Source organism: Chiloscyllium punctatum, chromosome 7 (genome assembly GCF_047496795.1).
Source record: "Chiloscyllium punctatum isolate Juve2018m chromosome 7, sChiPun1.3, whole genome shotgun sequence".
In the NCBI taxonomy this organism is placed as follows: domain Eukaryota; kingdom Metazoa; phylum Chordata; class Chondrichthyes; order Orectolobiformes; family Hemiscylliidae; genus Chiloscyllium; species Chiloscyllium punctatum.
Genome location: NC_092745.1, coordinates 105,449,520 through 105,467,772, shown reverse-complemented (window position 1 = coordinate 105,467,772; position 18,253 = coordinate 105,449,520). Strand labels below are relative to the sequence as shown.

Below are 18,253 nucleotides of genomic sequence, written 5' to 3'. Positions count from 1 at the left end.
ATTGGAGGCGGAGATACTCACGCCTCTGACTGAACCGTGCGCTGCAACGCAGTCGTCGTCGAATTGAGTACGCATGCGCGGTGTTGGATGCCTGGCACGCACCGAAGCGTTTGATTGCGGCGTAACGGACAAATGTAGCACGGGGACGGGGGAGATGGCCCCCGATTTTAACGAATCAATTTAGTCAGGGAGGGGGAAAGGATCACAGGTAGCAATGAAGTCCAAGAGGTCGGAAACTTTTGAATTTGGGTACGCTTATGCAGGGCGACCACCTCCATCCCCATCCCCCAACTCACATCAGTAAGCGGTTGCTATGTGTGCTCCAGCCCTTGGTGTGATGAGTAGCCGATTGATCTGTCAAGTGTTAAACAGTAATGAGCAGCCACGGCCTTGGGATTAATACGTTATCGGACGGTACGTCGAGTGTCTCTTGTCCGCAAGAGTTGACGGTTTTTGCGATGTTGGTGTTCGACTATCTGTTTAAGCAGTGGGCTGGGCACAGAAGGATTTTGATTAAATGCTGGAGTGTGGTAGGTACGAGTACCAATTGCAACTCGACCTAGCGCTTTTTTTTGTAAAAAAATTGAGCATTAATTGCTAACGACTAGAGGCAAAGTGCGGGGTATAAGCCTATAAGTTAAAGTGACATTGATGAGAACAGTGTTTTATATTTGCTTGCCTTTCGATTTTCACTTAATTAAGAAAGGTTGTGTACATCGATGATGTAACTTCAGTTTATTCACCACAGTGAGGCTACATGTAGACCAGTTTAAGATTTGGTAGGTTATGATATAATTGAGTGCAGACCCTGTCAATACGGATATTTGCTTAAGCGTTCTTCGATTGACTCCAGCTTTAATAGCCGTTATGGTATTCTCCAGGGTCTTGAGCTCTGGTCGGATATATAGCAGTCAAGATGCAGGATCTGTTCTGACACCTATCATTGACATTCCCCGGGTAGCAGCAACAAGAATATACTTGTCGCTGATATAGGGAGGGGATAGTTTTTGGAATTTACGTCTGCAAGCCAAAAAAATGAAGTCATGAGTTCAAAACTGTCTGGATACTTAAGGATTATTATACCCTCTGTTCATGAAAAACTGCTTTTGTAAATAAAAAGTGTTACTGAAATAACATGCTGCCACTGACGTGATTGGACTGAAGTGAAGTCTTTGGCGTCAGATGTTTGCGAGGCTGTAGTACAATGCTACGTGCTATAATTGAGCGGTGATCATCCTCCATTCACTGTTTTGTATCTCTTTGCTAGTTGTGGCCCTCTCCTTTTCTCTTCTGCTGTTGGATGATGACCATGTTCGTGAAACCTCTTCCCTAGGTTTGTTTCAGTGTTCACTGCTGTTCATTTTTGATTGTGGTGGATTGCAGTACTTTGATTTGATGTGCTAATTATGAGGCTATGTAGCTCTGACCACAGTATTTTGCTTCTGCCCTACCCGGTTTTGCTGTTATACTCCTTGTTAGTTGTCTAGCTCAATGATAGAGCGAAGAATATACAGTGGTGCGACGTTATTGATTGGGGGACAGCTAAGGTAGCCACAGTATTTGGTGAATGCCAGGTTTAAAATGCCAAAAGCAGCCAAAATCTGTTCCATCTTAGATGATGGGCACATCTTGTTTCACAATGGTAACAGCCCATAACATGAAGACAGGACTTCATCTCCACAGGATTGTCATTTTTGTTCAGGTCGAGACTGTCAAAAATAGATATGTGATAGGATGATGTTAACTAGACTTTTCTCTTTTGTTACTTCTCTCACTACTTGTCACAGTGGTGTTTTATGGCATTTCAAATGATGTTCAATACAGAATTATAGTAGTTACAGCATTGAAGGCCATTTGATCCAACCATATTTGTGTCAGCCCTCCTTTTTTCATTCATGAGGTGTGGGCATCACAAGTTTAGCCAACATATGTTGTCCATCCCTATGGAACAGATGACACACTCCCAACTCATTTGCCCCCTCTCTGCATTCAAGCACATTTCCTCCTCTTCAGATATTTAGAACAGAAAGGAAGCTGAAAAATGTGTTGCTGGAAAAGCGCAGCAGGTCAGGCAGCATCCAAGGAGCAGGAGAATCGACGTTTCGGGCATAAGCCCTTTGATACACATCGGATGTTCTGCAACCTCTAAGTATGAACCAATTGCTGGAAATGGAATCAGATTTGATGATTCACTGTTCGGTCAAAGTGAGGACAACCAGTAGAGTGGTCTCCTTATGTGCCTGAATGTTCTAAATATCTAGGAGAAAGTGAGGACTGGAGATCAGAGCTGAATAATGTGTTGCTGGAAAAGTGCAGCAGGTCAGGCAGCATCCAAGGAGCAGGAGAATCAACGTTTTGGGCATAAGCCCTTCTTCAGGAAGCCGTCATTCCTGAAGGAGGGCTTATGCTCGAAACGTCGATTCTCCTGCTCCTTGGATGCTGCCTGATCTGCTGCGCTTTTCCAGCAACACATTTTTCAGCTCTGATCTCCAGCATCTGCGGTCCTCACTTTCTCCTAGATATTTAGAACATTCAGGCACATAAGGAGGCCACTCTGCTGGTTGTCCTCACTTTGACCAAACAGTGAATCATCAAATCTGATTCCATTTCCAGCAATTGGTTCATACTACTTGAGGTTGCAGAACATCCAATGTGTATCCAAACACCTGTTTAGGTTCCTGTGGCTTATACCCTTTGGGACAGAGCGAGACCCCTTATCACCCTTGGGTGAAAAACAAATTCTATCATTTCTCCTCTAATCCTTCAACCAGTCATTTTAAGTCCATGCTCTGCTAAGGGAAGTAAGCCTCTCATAACCATGTATACACCAATAAAATCTTTATTCTGTTTCCTCTGTTCCAAGAAAAACAACCCCATTCAGCCCATTATTTCCTCATAGTTCTGAAAAGATCTTTGTGAATCTCCTCTCTAATCTATCCCTTCTGTAATGGGGGTGACTGGAATTTCACACAGTACTCAAACTGTGGTCTAACTAATGACTTGTTACTTTCAAGGTCTGTTGGCATGCACTCAAGTCCCTCACATCCACTAAGCCTCTCAGTATTGTCCTATTTAGTGAGTATTATTTTGCTTTGTTTGTCCTTACCAAATGCATCAGAAGACTAATCTAGGCTGAATATAGAGTACTGATTCATCTGGGAGGGCAGATTTTGCTGATAAGCAAGAGGTTTCCTTCCCATGTTTGACCTACTGCTACAAGACCTCCTGAGAGTTATGAATAGAATGTGTGCCACTGGAAAAGCACAGCAGGTCAGGCAGCATACGAGGAGCAGGAGAACCAATGTTTCGGGCATCAGTCCTTCACCAGGAGTGAGGCTTGTGCATCGGGACCGAGAGAGAAATGGGAGGGGGGTGGGATTGGGGGGAAGGTTAGCTGAGAAAGCGATAGGTGGGAGAAGGTGATCGGTCAGAAGGGAAGTGATGGACAGGTCTGGGGGACGGTACCCAGTTGGAAGCTTGGGACTGGGATAGTGTGAAGGGAGAGGAAATGATGAAGCTATTGAAATCCACATTTATCCTGTGTGGTTGCAGGGTCCCAAGGTGGAATATGAGACGTTCTACCTCTAGGCGTCGGGTGGGAACAGTTAGATGGTGGAGGAAGCCCATGACCTGCAATTCCTTGACTGAGTGGGAAGGGGAGTTGAAGTGTGGGGTTGGTGGGTGCGGTGATCCCAGAGATGTTCTCAGAAACGATCTGCAAGAAGGCATCCTATCTCCCCGATGTAGAGGAGACCATACCGGGTGCAGTGGATGCAGGAGATGATATTGGTAGAGATACAGGTAAATTTCTGACTGATGTGGAAGGATCCCTTGGGGCCTTGGACGGAGATGAGGGGAGTGGTGTGGGCACAGGTTTTGCATTTCCTGTGGTGGCAGGGAAAAGTGTCAGGAGTAGGGTGTGGGCTGGTGGGGGTGTGGACCTGATGAGGGAGATGTGGAAGGAATGGTCTTTCTGGAATGCAGATAGGGTTGGGGAGGGAAATATATCTTTTGGTGGTGGCGTCCATTTGGAGATGGCGGAGGATGATGTGATGCATGCAGAGGTTGGTGGAGTGGAAGCTGAGGACCGGGGGGTTCTGTCCTTGTTGCGTTGGGAGGAATGGGGGTCAGGGGCGGTGGTGCGTGAAGTGGAGGAGATGCGCTAGAGGGCATTGTCAACCACGTGGGAAGGGAAGTTGCGATTGTGGAAGAAGGAGGCCATCTGGGATTTAGTGAGGTGGAATTGGTCATTCTGGAAACAGATGCAGCGGAGGAGTTGGGAATAAGAGATAGCGTTTTTACAGGAAGTAGAGTAGAAGGAGGTGTAGTCTTGGCAGCTGAGGGAGTCAGTGGGCTTGTAGATATCCGTGGTTATTCGGTCACCGGAGACGGTGATGGAGAGGTCCAGGAAGGGGAGGGAGGTGTCCAAGCTTGTCCAGGTGAATTTGAGGTCGGGGTGGAAGGTGTCGGTAAGGTGGATGAACTGTTCAACCTCCTCGTGGGAGCATGAGGCTGTGCCGATGCAGTCATCATTCTAGCTGAGGAACAGACGGGGGAGTGGTGCTGGTGTAACTGCAGAAGATGGACTCTTCCACATATCTGATAAATAGGCAGGCATAGCTAGGTACTATGTGAATGCCCATGGCTACCCGTTTGGGTTTGGAGGAAGTGGGATGATTGGAAGGAGAAGTTGTTGATGGTGAGGACCAGTTCAGCCAGGCGGATGAGGGTGTTGGTAGAAGGGTACTGGTTGGGATGGCGTGAGAGGAAGAAACTGAGGGCTTGGAGACCTTCATCGTGGCGCATCGATGTGTACAGGGACTGCGTGTTCCTGGTGAAGATGAGGCGTTAGGGGCCAGGGAAACTAAAATTTTGGAAGAGGTGAAGGACATAGGTGATGTCATGAATGGAAGTGGTGAGCTCCTGGACTAAGGGGGCAGGACGGTGCTGAGGTAGGAAGAGATGAGTTTGGTGGGGCAAGCGCAGGCTGAGACAATGGGTCGACCGAGGCAGTCAGGTTTGTGAATCTTACAAAGGAATCGGGCAGTGCAGGGTTCACTGACAGTGAGGTTGGAGGCTGTGGGTGGGAGATTCTCAGAGGTGATGAGGTTGTGGATGGTCTGGGAGACGATGGTTTGGTGATGGGAGATGAGGCAATGATCAAGGGGGCAGTAGGAGGAGGTGTCTGCGAGTTGGCGCCTGGCTTCAGCAGTGTATCATCATCTGTTGCACCTGGTGTGGTCTCCGCCACATTGGGGAAACAGGAGGCCTTCTTGTGGATCATTTCAGAGAACATCTCTGGGACACCTGCACCCACCAACCCCACTGCCCCGTAGCTGAACACTTTAACACCCCCTCCCACTCCGTCAATGACATGACATGCAGGTCCTGGGCCGCCTCCACCACCAAACTGTTACCACCCGATGCCTGAAGGAAGAATGCCTCATATTCTGCCTTAGGACCCTGCAACTACATGGGATAAATGTGGATTTCAATAGCTTCCTCATTTCCCCTCTCCCCACATTATCCCAGTCCCAAGCTTCCAACTCTGTTCCACCCTCCAGACCTGTCCATCTCTCCCCCTGACCTATCACCACCTCCCTCACCTTCACCCACCTATTGCTTTCTCAGCTACCTCCCCCCCCCCACCCCCTTCCATTTATCTCTCAGCCCAAACCCACAAGCCTCGCTCCTGATGAAGGGCTTGTGCCCAAAACATCGATTCTCCTGCTCCTTGGATGCTGCCTGATCTGCTGTGCTTTTCCACTGCCACACTCTTGACTCTGATATCCAGCACCTGCAGTCCTCACTTTCTCCTCATGAGAGTAAGGAATCAATATTGAGGAGTCCCTGTACTCTCTCAAAACTATAGTCTATACTGATGGAATTTTGCTCTACAATGACCCACACACCCTGGCTATGTTATGTTCCACTGGAGATTATTGGGAGGGAGTTGTTTTGGAAGTCTTCAGCATTGACTCAAGACCTCATTGAAATCTCGAGGCATCAGGTGGAACATTGAGCAAGAAACGTCGTGCTAATCACCATCTTCCAAACTGCTCCCCCCCCCCCCCCGAATGATGAATCAGGACTCCACCATGTTGAAAATCACAGATTCAATCAACAAGCACATCGACCTGGACCCAATATACCGACCACTGCAACGGACAGCTGGAACTGACAACCGGAAGCAGCAGATTCAAATCACTACAAATGCCAGAGGAAAGATCACAGAAGCGCTTCACAGGAGGCTCCCAAGCACTGAGGATGTCCCCTAGACAGGGGACGAAACGTCTGCAACACAAATTCCTGGCTCAGCGAACAGATCTAATTGTGTGCAGAAGAGAAAATAATCAGGAATGCTGGTTTGCAGCAGGTGAAGAAGTAACCTACATGGAAAACACTTACTTAATCACATTCTCACTAATTTATCTTGCATAGATGCATAAGTCCATCACAATATTGACAGGAGTGATTATCGTGCAGTCTTTATCCATCGTGTTGTGTGGTATGACCATTGTGCTAAATGGGGTTTTTATATTTTTATCAGATCTAGCACTTAAAAAGTAGAGATACATGAGATGCTGTGGTTCATCAGCAGCAGAACTGTATTGAGCCAAGAAGCTGTAATCTCATGGCCCAGCATAAGACCCTGGTCATCCATTACCATCTTGCTGGGAAACCAACTTCGAATGAGTTAAGTGTTCAGGACAAACATTAGGTAATCTGCTAGCATGCAAAATTGTCGGAATCCCAAAGTATATGCTGACGAATAGAGAGACTAATTTGTGGTAGACAATAGAGAAAAGTCTTGGCTGACGGTGAAGCAAGGGAGCTGATTGTTTTGGTTTATTTCAAATGTGATCTTAAATGTCCTAAAGACTGGCAGTTGTATCAAACAGCATATCCTTTAGACAGTTAGCAACAAACAAGATACTACCATACCTGACTAGTTAACGCTTAGAAATATTGCAACAGTACATTGGATGTAATCCTGCAATTAGACAACAGTTGCTGGATGATCCTAAGTGCGAAGAACTATGCCAACGAACAATTTAGGATTGTCAGTTTGACTCCGTGTAGGGCACGTATATTTGAAGCAACATATATGAATACACATGGCCTTGTTCTTCACAGAGACCAAACAAAGTGCATGCAATATGTGTCTTTGAACTCAACAATATTAGTGACAGCCAACTGCAGATTTTGTTTTATTCATTTGTGGAATGAGGGCATTGGTGGCTAGGCCAGCGTTTAATACCCATCCCTAACTGCCCAGAGGAGGGCAGTTAAGAGTCAACCACATTGTTGTGGGTCCGGAGTCACATGTAGGCCAGACCAGCAGTTTCCTTCCCTCAGGGCCATCAGTGAACGAGTTGAGTTTTTCCAAAACTCGACAATGAATTTGTGGTCATAATAGACTATTAATTCCAGATATTTACTGAATTCAGATATCTCCATCTGCCATGGCAGGATTCGACATGAGGTCCCCAGAACATTACCTGGGTCTCTGGGTTAGGTGACCAGCAATATTAACACTTGGCCATTGCCTTACTCAAACAGAGCTAACCTGCTTTGTTTTTAAGAATATTGTATCTCTACCATGTGGAAGCAAACCATTTGGCCCATCAAGTCCATCAACCCCCTTAGCCTATCCTTGTAACCCTGCATTTCCTATGGCTAATCCACTTAGCCAACACATCCCTGGACACTATGGGCAATTTAGCATGGCCATGCAACACTTGTTTAGCCTGGCAGTTAACTGTCAATTGTATTAATGATGAATTCACCATGGTAATACCTCTACCAATCAGAATCTACTTGCTAACCAATTAGCATCTTCACTCATGCAATATAAATTAGGGTTTTTCACTTGAATTGGTATTTTTGTGAAATGTCCTGATTGAGTGCAAAATGTTGTTTTTCTGCAATATTCAAATTCTAGACTAAATCATTATTTGAGCGCATTTAAATTTTGTAAATTAATGTCACTTTAGTAAATGTAAATATCGGATTAGTGTTGCATCAAGCAAGTCTACAACTTAAATTTCGCCCAACTGATTGATATCAATACTCTCCATACTCCTCTAATGCTGTCATTGCCCATTTATTCATCTTCTCTTCACTTCACAAGTGATCCCTAGTGACATATCTGCCATAAAACATTGGAGGCTGAAATGCATCACACAGGGCTTGTAGTCACACCCCATAAGTCAAGTAATTTAGATTTAGTCAGTGGCCAGGGACAGTTAGTTATGACTGCATGTGAGACAGCTTTAGAGATCCAAAGGAGGCATTGGAGGACCTTCAGCCCTTGCACGTGTCCATCAAGATTTATAGGTTTTGTAGCCTGTGTACAGGAGGGTCAAAACAGCATTGTGAATTAGCACACTGATCATAGCACTGTGGTATGGGGAGCCATTTAATTTTGGGAAATAGGTACTGTTCCTGCAGATAAGAGGTGCTGTCTATCTAGTTTCACATTAAGAATATCTCATTGGAACTGGAAAATGTTTTTGAGTGAGATCAAGAGGATCCATTTCTCATAGTCAGTGTGGATATTAAGGACGTATGTCGAATAAAGATAAAACAAACATCTGCAGATGCTGGTGATCTGAAACAAAAACCGAAATCGTTGGAGAAACTCAGCAGGTCTGGTAGCATCTGCGAACAAAGCAGAGTTAATGTTAACTACTTTTTTCCCCACAGATGCTGTCAGATTTGAGTTTCTCCAGCAATTTCTGATTTAAGAAAGTTCTTCCATTAAGGGAATATGAGAAACTATTGTTAGGTTCTTTTCCTGAGGTTTCTCACGCTAGATGCAATTCACACACACTAACTTCTGCAAACAGTTCAAGTTTATTAAACCTGTACAAGCTGGGTGACCCACTTTGACTCTCTTCGTAGGTGTGTGAAGTCGAGTCAGAAGAGGCCCCGAACAAAGAAAACACATCCCTTTTATATAGGTCAGTTGGTAATGCTTACAGAACTCTGGCCACTCCCTCACAGTCACATGCCACTCAAGATACAATGCAGTGACCACCTCACCTCCAGAAACAATGTAATGTAAATCATCCCTTAATGGTCAGATCTGGTATGAATTGTATTTTTTGTGTAACTATATGGTGCACTCAGCATTTCAATTCCAGTGTTCCAACTGACTTCTGAATAGGTGGTGGTGATGATACAAATGCCTCTGAATGACAAGGGATGGGAATGTAAATTCCCACATTCCACCTATAAGATAAAGACATAGCACACTATCCCTGGGGCTTTCAATTTCTTGCAGGTCAGCAGAGCAAATTAACTCTTTAATATCACACTATGGGCTAACTTAGAAAGTAGAACTACAAAGGCAATAATCTCTGGTTATGTAATAGTCTTTAGGCTAGCTTTTTTAAATTCCAGTTTTTTAATGAATTCAAATTTAACCATCTGCCGTGGGAATTTGGGATTGCTTGTCCAATAACATTTCTGCTACATCACTACCTTCCTCAGTGCAAGATAGACACACATTTAGTAGATCATAGAGTTATAGAGATATACAGCATGGAAACAGAGCCTTCAGTCCCACCTGTCCATGTCGACCAGATATCCCAACCCAATCTAGTCCCACCTGCCAGCACCCGGCCCATATCCCTCCAAACCCTTCCTATTCATATACCCATCCAAATGCCTTTTAAATGTTGCAATTGTACCAGCCTCCACCACTTCCTCTGGCAGCTCGTTCTATACACGTACCACCCTCTGCGTGAAAAAATTGCCCCTTAGGTCTCTTTTATATCTTTCCCCTCTCACCCTAAAGTTATGCCCTCTAGTTGTGGACTCCCCCACCCCAGGGAAAAGACTTTGTCTATTTATCCTATCCATGCCCCTCATGATTTTATAAACCTTATTCACCTTATCTATGCCCCCCCATTGCTGGCTCAAAAGTACTGCAATTCCATCCTAAAAGCATTGTGAGGTACCTTCAATACACATGGATTGCAGCAGTTTGATAAAATGGTCTGCCACCACCACATCAACAGGATTTAGAGGTGGGCAATAAATGCTAGTATTGCTAAGATATTCAGATCCTGCAAAGTAAGTTTCTAAAAAAAGAACATTGCCTTATAACGGTGCTAAAATGCTCACTTTTCAGGTAGTTTACAAGGTGTTGCATGGTCTTTAACTGGCCTAATTCTTTGTCAGTGGAAAGTGACTTCAGTCACTGGGATCATTTTCATTTTCCTAAGCAATATATGTCTAGCCCTAGCACTGCTAAACTTGAAATGAGTTGAGGTAAATTGATTCAGAGGTCAGTGGGGAATGTTTAGGGGACAGTTGTATCATAGGCTTAGGATGACAGTGGAAAAGAACAGCAAACAATCTGGACTATGAATTAACTGCAGATGAGCTGACTTCAGTTGGGCATGCATGAACCAGGAATGCATAGATTCCTGATGAAAGGCTTTTGCCCGAAACGTCGATTTTTCCTGCTCCTCGGATGCTGCCTGACCTGCTGTGCTTTTCCAGCACCACTCTAATCTAGAGCCACGAAGTCAGTCGGGAAAGCTAGCTGAACAAAGGGCTACCTTCAAAGAAGAGATGGTTTGGGCATGATCAAGGTGATTACCTGAAAAAGGGAAATGGAGGGTTAAACACATAGAGCATCCTGGATGAAAAAGATGGAAATTAAGAAGATGAGGACAAAGTTTACTTAACAAATACATTGACAGGCTGAATATAGAAGGATCAGAAGGGAGGTGAAAAAGTAAAAAAGAAGAACTAAGGGGAATTATGTAAAGAGACTGACAGCTAACATAAGAGATAATCCCAAAGTCTTTTAAGGCACATACAGTAAAAGCAGGAGTAGGGCTCAAGAGGGATCATAAAGGGAATATAACCTTGGAAGCCAGGGGCATCATTGAGGTTTTAAATTACTACCAAGAAGGAGATACAATATAGGTCAAGGTGACAAAGGAGAAAATTCGGTCATTAGGATGGATCAAACTGGATGTGGTATTGGGCAGACTGTGTCTGTAATACTAAATGAGTATTTTGCATAGGTGTTTACTCTGGAAAAGGACATGGAAGATATAGTATGTAGGGAAATAGAAGGTGACATCTTGAAAAATGTCCATCTTACAGAGGAGGAAGTGCTGGAGTCTTGAAACTCATAAAGTTGGTTAAATCCCCAGGACCTGATCAGGTGTACCCTAGTGCTCTTGTGGGAAGCTAGGGAAGTGATTGCTGAGATTTTTGTGTCATCGGTAGTCACAGGTAAGCTGCTGGAAGACTGGAGGTTGGTTAACCTGGTGCCACTATTGAGGAAAGGTGGTAAGGACAAGCCAAGGAACGATTGGCGAGCCTGATGTCGGTGGTGGGCAAGTTGTTGGAGGGAATCATGAGAGACAGGATGTACATGTATTTGGAAAGGCAAGGATTGATTAGGGATAGTCAGCATGGCTTTGTATGTGGGAAATAATGTCTCTCAAACTTAATTGAGTTTTTTGAAAAGGTAACAAAGCAGATTGATGAGGGCAGAGTGGTAGACGTGATCTAAACGGACTTCAGTAAGGCGTTCGACGTGGTTCCCCATGGAGACTGGTTAGCGAGGTTAGATTTCGTCGAATAGAGGGAGAACTAGCCATTTGGATACAAAACTGGCTCAAAGACAGATTGTGGTGTTGGAGGATTGTTTTTCAGACTGGAGGCCTGTGACCAGTGGAGTGCCACGAGGATCGGTGCTGGATCCACTACTCGTCATTTATGTTCATATCCAAACCATTTAAATAAAGAGGTATATTTAGTAAGCTTGTAGATGACACCAAAATTGGAGGTGTCGTGGACAATGAAGAAGGTTACCTCTGATTACAACATTATCTTGATCAGATGGGCCAATGGGCTGAGGAGTGGCAGTTGGAATTTAATTGTGAGGTGTTGTATTTTGGGAAAGCAAATCTTAGCAGGATTTGTACACTTATTGGTAAAGTCAAAGGGAGAGTGGATGAACAAAGAGACCTTGGAGTGCAGGTTCACAGTACCTGCACTGAAAGTAGAGTCACAATTAGATAGGATAGTGAAGGTTAGACTATTGGTTACAGACGTTGGGAGGCCTTTTTGTAGTTGTACAGAACATTGCTTAGGTCACTTTTGAAATATTGCGTGCAATTCTGGTCTCCTTCCAATTGGAAAGATGTTGTGAAACTTGAAAGAGTTCAGAAAAGATTGACAAGGATGTTGCCAGGGTTGGAGGATTTGAGCTGTAGACAGAGGCTGAATAGGCTAGGGCTGTTTTCCCTGGAGCGTTGGAGGCTGAGGGGTGATCTCATAGAGGTTTTTGGATAGGATAAATAGAGGTGTGTGGATAGGATAAATAGAAAGTCTTTTCCCTGGTGTGGGGGGAGTCCCAAACTAGAGGGCATAGGTTTAGGGTGAGAGGGGAAAGATATAAAAGAGACCTAAGAGGCAACTTTTTCATGCAGATGTTGTGGAATGAGCTGTCAGAGGAGGGCTAGTATAATTGCAACATCTGGACGGGTATATGAATAGGAAGGGTTTGGAGGGATATGGGCCAGTGCTGGCAGGTGGGACTAGATTAGGTTGGGATATCTGGTTGGTATAGACGAGTTGGACCGAAGGGTCTGTTTTCATACTGGACATCTCTCTGACTCTATGACTTAAAGTTGACAAGGCCCTGCAATTGGATGAAATGTATCCAAGAACAGCTGCAAGAAATTAGATTAGGAATGTGGACACACTGGCCATAATTTTTTACTCTTTCTTAGGCTGAGGTGATGCCAGAGAACTGGAGAATTACAAGTATTACACCCTTGTTCCAAAAAAGACTAAGCCCAGCAATTATAGACCATGTAATTTCAGTGGTATGAAAACTTGTGGATACAATAATTTGACATAGAATTAATAGCTGCATGAGCGAATGTGAGTCAGCTAAGGAAAGCAAACATTGATTTAGTGAGGGGAAAATGGTGTTTAACTATTTGGTTGGGAGGTTTTTTTGAAGTAACAGAGGATTGATAAATGCAATGTTGTTGATGTGGGGTATACATTGATATCCAAAAGGTGTTTTAATACAATGCTTAACAGAGACATGTAAATGTGTTAGTTTGTGGAATGAAATTGTACAATAGTAATCTGGATACAAAACTGGCTGAGTGTTAGGAAACAGTAGTGGTAAATAGGTATTGTTTTCGGGCTGCTGAAGGTTTGTAGATGAATTCCCTAGGAACGCTTGTTTTTCCTGATTTAATATAAAAGTTTCAGAGCTTTGTGTACATGGAATAATTTCAAAGTTTGTGGATGAAACAAAACTTGAAAGCCTTGCAAACTCTGTGAGGGCAGTGTTTTCCCTTGGAAGGATATTGACAAGTTGGTACATTGGGTGGACAGGTGGCATATGAAGTTTAGAGGAGTGTGAAGTAATGCACTTTGGTGCAAATAATATGGAGGGATAGTATAAAATAGTGTGCAGGAGCAAACAGATCTGGGTGTATGTATGTGTAAAGGTAGCAAGATGAGTGAAGAGAGCAGTTAATGAATCTCTCGTTCTCTCTCTCGCTTTGTTGCTCGCTCTCTCTCTCTTGCCCTGTCTCATCTCTCTCACACAAATATGTGTTACACAGTGACTTTATTTATCTGATTCAATATTTAATTCTCCACTGCCACAATATTTTTCATTCTGTCACCTGCTACCAACTAAATTGTGGCATGTTCCTCTGTTTCTGTGGTTTCTGCTACTAAATCTCACGAATAATACTCCAATTCATTTCTGAAAACTACTGTTGTGGTATTCCAGTTTCTGTATAGATCTTGTGTTTATCTGGAAACTTTTTTTTAGACAAAATCCCCAACAGCAGTATTTTGGAAGTTTAGATTTTCTTTATGCAACCTGTTTTGTGAACTTGTAGTTTTACCTCCATCTTACCAGAGCTAATCAATTTTGGTTTTATTTTGACTAGGTACCCTAGAACTCTGGGAATAATGTGAAAATGAGTTTGCTGGGATCTGTCCGCAATTTGTTGCTGGCTCTTTGTCTGATGTTGGTCTTGGGATTTCTCTACTATTCTGCTGGAAAATTACACATGCATGGATGGGGACAGGAACCACGTGAGTCATGAACTGTTTTAAAAATTATGTCATTTTTTTCTGATCTTTGTTTCTTGATCTAAAATGAAAAGGTATTGAGTTGTGATTTCTCACAACTGTGGGATTTGGGATTTTAACCTCTATTCAAATTGAAAGCAAGGAAACCATAACCATTTTGTTCCAAATTCTAATTCATTCTTACTGCAAATATCATGGAAGCACATTTTGTTCAGTTGTATGTATCTAAAAGGTTCTTGTGACTAAGCAGGAAAGTGATCCTCCTTAATTGATTTCTTTTTAATCACTGGATCTGTATTGCATTAGGTTATAGTAGCTAGACTGATTGCACTTTGGAATGGCTGGGTGGAGCAGCAGGAAAGGAATGGAGAAGACATTTGGCCTTTCATCCATAAATCAAATAATCTATCCAAACCTAGGATTATTCTCTAAAAAGTGTTGCTTTCACTGAACAATATAGATACATTCATATTTTTCAGTCTCTGTGGATAAATGATTTAGATGTCCAACTATTGCAAGTCAGAGGGCTCTTTTCATTATAACAACTTTGTATTCTTGCAGTACCCATATAGGTGTGTGATTATAGCTTAGTTGTTCCTTTATTTTATGCTTTGCACGAGGGACGTAGAATCAGAATTATAATGGCACAGAAGGCAGTCATTCAATCTGTTGAATCTGTGTCTGCTCTACAAGACCAATGTTGCTAGTCCTACTTTTTGGCTCTTTCCTCATCGTTTAGCAGATACTATCTCTTCAGAATCTAGTGTAATCTCTTTTGAAAACTATTATTGAAAATGCCTTCACTGCCGTTTTGGATAGTAAATTCAGATTGTAATTACTTCCTGCATTAAACCTTTTATTTTCTCCATAAATGCTTTTTGTTAATTTCCCAATCAGTTGTGCTGCATCTTCTGGTTTTGATCCTTTTGCCAATGGGAACAGTCCTTTTCTTTTGCTCTTTTTTGTTTTCTTTTTTCTATTTGCTATTTTGTTGTCCTTTCCTTTCTGTCTGCCTATCTCTTTTTTTTCCCTCCCTCCTTTTGTTTTCTTTTTCTCTCTCCTCTGCTTTCTCTCCTTTCTCACACATCTGTAGATTGCTAATGATTTGGAACAGCTCTAACAAAGCTACTCCCAAGCCTCCATAAGGAGAACCTTTCCAGTTTCTTCAATCCACTCATATAACTGAAGTCCATTATCCCTGGAAGTGTTTTTGGCAATCTTTTCTGTACTGTCCTGCTTTCATATTATTCCTGAAGTGTTTCTGGGAAGTTGAGATTATGTGTGTTTTATAAAGGTTCTTCATAACTTTGCTTTGTACTTAATAACATTTTAGCCACTTTCTTGCATTGTTCTTACCTTTTTGATTTTTACAAATGTTCCATCTGTCTGTATCCTCTTGAAGACTATCACTGTCCTCTTCATTGTTCACTAGACTCACAAGTTTTGTCATCAGTAAAATTTGATTCCATTTTCTGTAGATCCAATTCTAAATAATTAAATTACATGAAGAAAAGCAATGATGCCTGAAATCACAACTGTATGTCACCCTCCAATCCAAAGAAAGTCATTTGCCCGTAGTTAACAAATCCAAGCTGGCTTTTTAAAAAAAATTAAATTTCTCCAAATAATTATTAAATTTGTCCCAGATTATAGTTTCTAAAAATTTCCAACTACTACAGCTACGCTGCCTGGCCTTTGATTGCTGGGTTTGTCCTTTTTTTTAACAGATATTTTTATTAGAAATTTAACATTTTTACAAGTTTACAAAAATAAACAAAACTCTCATGTACAAACATTGATATACAATTAAGTCTTAAATATATAATTTAACAAAAGAAAAATACCGTGAAAAATAAACAAAACTCAACTAACTACTAGTCTAACCTACAACTAACCAGAGTGTATATTTAAGTCTCTTACATTATTCAAATAAGAGAAAGAGAAAAAACAAACAGCGGATAACATAGAAATTGTGTAGTGAGATACATGCTCGGAATGTGTTAACATCAAATGTAACAAAACCTGTATTCTTGCGGGATTCCTCTCCCATGGGGCCCTGGACCAGCCAGGTTCGTAATCTCAATTAAATAAAAGCCCTTGTTCGGATAGCCAAAATATCTGTATTCATATAATTCAAGAAGGGCTGCCATATTTTATAAAATAATTCGGTCTTTCGGTGCACCATATTTGTAAGGAAGTCAAGGGGAATCCATTCCATAATTAATCTGTGCCAATTTGAAAGTCCAGGGGGGCCCTCAGCCACCCAGTTTACCAAAATATTTTTCCTTGCTCAGAAAGGGAGAATAGAAAATAGTCTCTTCCCCTGCATGTCCAGGGGGGATAAGTTTGAAAAGCCCAAAAGGAGAGATACGGGGTCCACTTTAATTTCCGTTCCTAAAATTTCTGTCAGGGCATTTGCTACTTTAATCCAGTATCTACAGATCTTATGACGGGTCCATTGACAATGTACAAGAGTGCCCACCTCTATTTTACATTTGGGACACATTGGAGATGCCCCTGCCTTACGTTTTGCCAATTGATCCGGTGCTATATGGGCCCTATGAAGTATCTTCAGCTGGATAGCCTGAGTTCTGTTTCAGATGGTGATTCTTCTGGCGTTTTCCCAAATAACATTCCACGTTTCTGTAGAGATTTCTAGTCCCAATTCCTGATCCCATGTTTTAAGCAGATTGTCCATATCTCCCGATACTTCATCATGTAGTAAATGATAAATGGTACTGATGGAGGATACCCCCATTCGTCGTAGTACTCTACATTCTCTATCTGATTTATAAAGACTATCTAATAACGTAGTCTTCTTCTGTATATAGTCTCGAATTTGGAAGTATCGATAGACGTCTCCATTAGGTAATCCGAATTTCTGACACAGCTGTTCAAAAGACATCAAGACCCCATCTTTAAATAGGTCCCCTAGACATGAGATACCCCTGGATCTCAGAGTTAAAAAGTGGCGTCTGTAAACCCCGGTTGGAATCCCCATGCTCCCACTATCGGCGCATAAGGGGATGTTTTATGTGAGTTGCCCTCATTTTGCCGCATTATATTCCAAGCTTTAATTGTATTTAGTATTATAGGGTTTTTACAGTAATCCGTAATGATTTCCCTCTTGTCTGAAAATAAAAGGTTAATAAGTCGGCATTTTACTTGAGAAGCTTCGATGTCCAGCCAGATTGGGTCTTGTTTGATCCACAATCAATCAGCTATGTAACTTAATAAGGAACTTAACTGATATTTCCTAAAATCTGGGAAGTCCAATCCTCCCCTTGCCTGTGGAAGCTGTAGCTTCTTCAGCTTAATGAGGGGCCGTCTATGATTCCAGATAAAGGAACCCAACCAGTCATATAATTTACGTAGTGCCAGCCTCGGCAGCATCACCGGAAGCATTCTCATGGGTATAGGAGACGGGGCAGGACATTCATTTTAACTAGTGCTATTCTACCCAGCCAGGAAATTGGAAGGTCTCCCCATCGCTGGAGGTCCCGCCTTATCCTTTCCAGTAAATGCACAAAGTTAACCTTGTATAACTGACCAAATACTGGGGTAATAAAAATACCTAAATATAAGAAACCCTCCAGGGACCAACAACAGGGAAAATGGGATCCATCCACTAAGTGGGGTATCATAGCAAGGCCACCCATTGGCATAGCCTCCGATTTTGAGAAATTAATTTTATAGCCTGAGAATGCGCTAAATGTATTAATAATTTGGATTAAGCGAGGTACGGACATCAGAGGATTACTGAGGAATAGAAGAACATCATCTGCATACAGGTTAATTTTATGTTTACCTGTACCAATCCTCGGGGCCGTTATATTAGGATCAGCCCGTATAGCTTCTGCTAGTGGCTCAATTATTAGCGTAAATAACAATGGTGAGAGAGGACATCCCTGATGGCAGGTCCTACCCACACTGAAGCTACCCGAATCTAATCCATTGGTAACCACAACTGCTTTGAGACCCATTTGGTAAACACCTTTCCAATGTGTAAAACAAATATGACCATTCAACCCTATCAAATGCCTTTTCCGCATCTAATGAAACTACTACTCCTGGTATCTTTCCCTGATGGCAGGCTTGAATCATATTCAAAATCCTTCTAATATTATTGGATGATCTACGGCCCTTA

The 18,253-nt window shown here is 42.5% G+C and overlaps 1 protein-coding gene across 5 annotated transcripts in view; it reads left to right on the top strand.

The window, feature by feature from the left end:
* The first annotated feature begins 84 nt into the window (after positions 1-84).
* st3gal3a (ST3 beta-galactoside alpha-2,3-sialyltransferase 3a) overlaps positions 85-18,253 on the top strand; it is a 503,401-nt gene continuing 485,232 nt past the window's right edge. For all 5 annotated transcript variants that reach the window (XR_011961176.1, XM_072574509.1, XM_072574508.1 and 2 more), the window contains exons 1-2: positions 85-414; positions 13,962-14,109. Coding sequence is in view for 4 of the 5 variants with exons in the window: in XM_072574509.1 (XP_072430610.1) it covers positions 13,992-14,109 (118 nt within the window). In the remaining variant the exon portion in view is untranslated. The remainder of the gene's footprint in view (positions 415-13,961; positions 14,110-18,253) is intronic.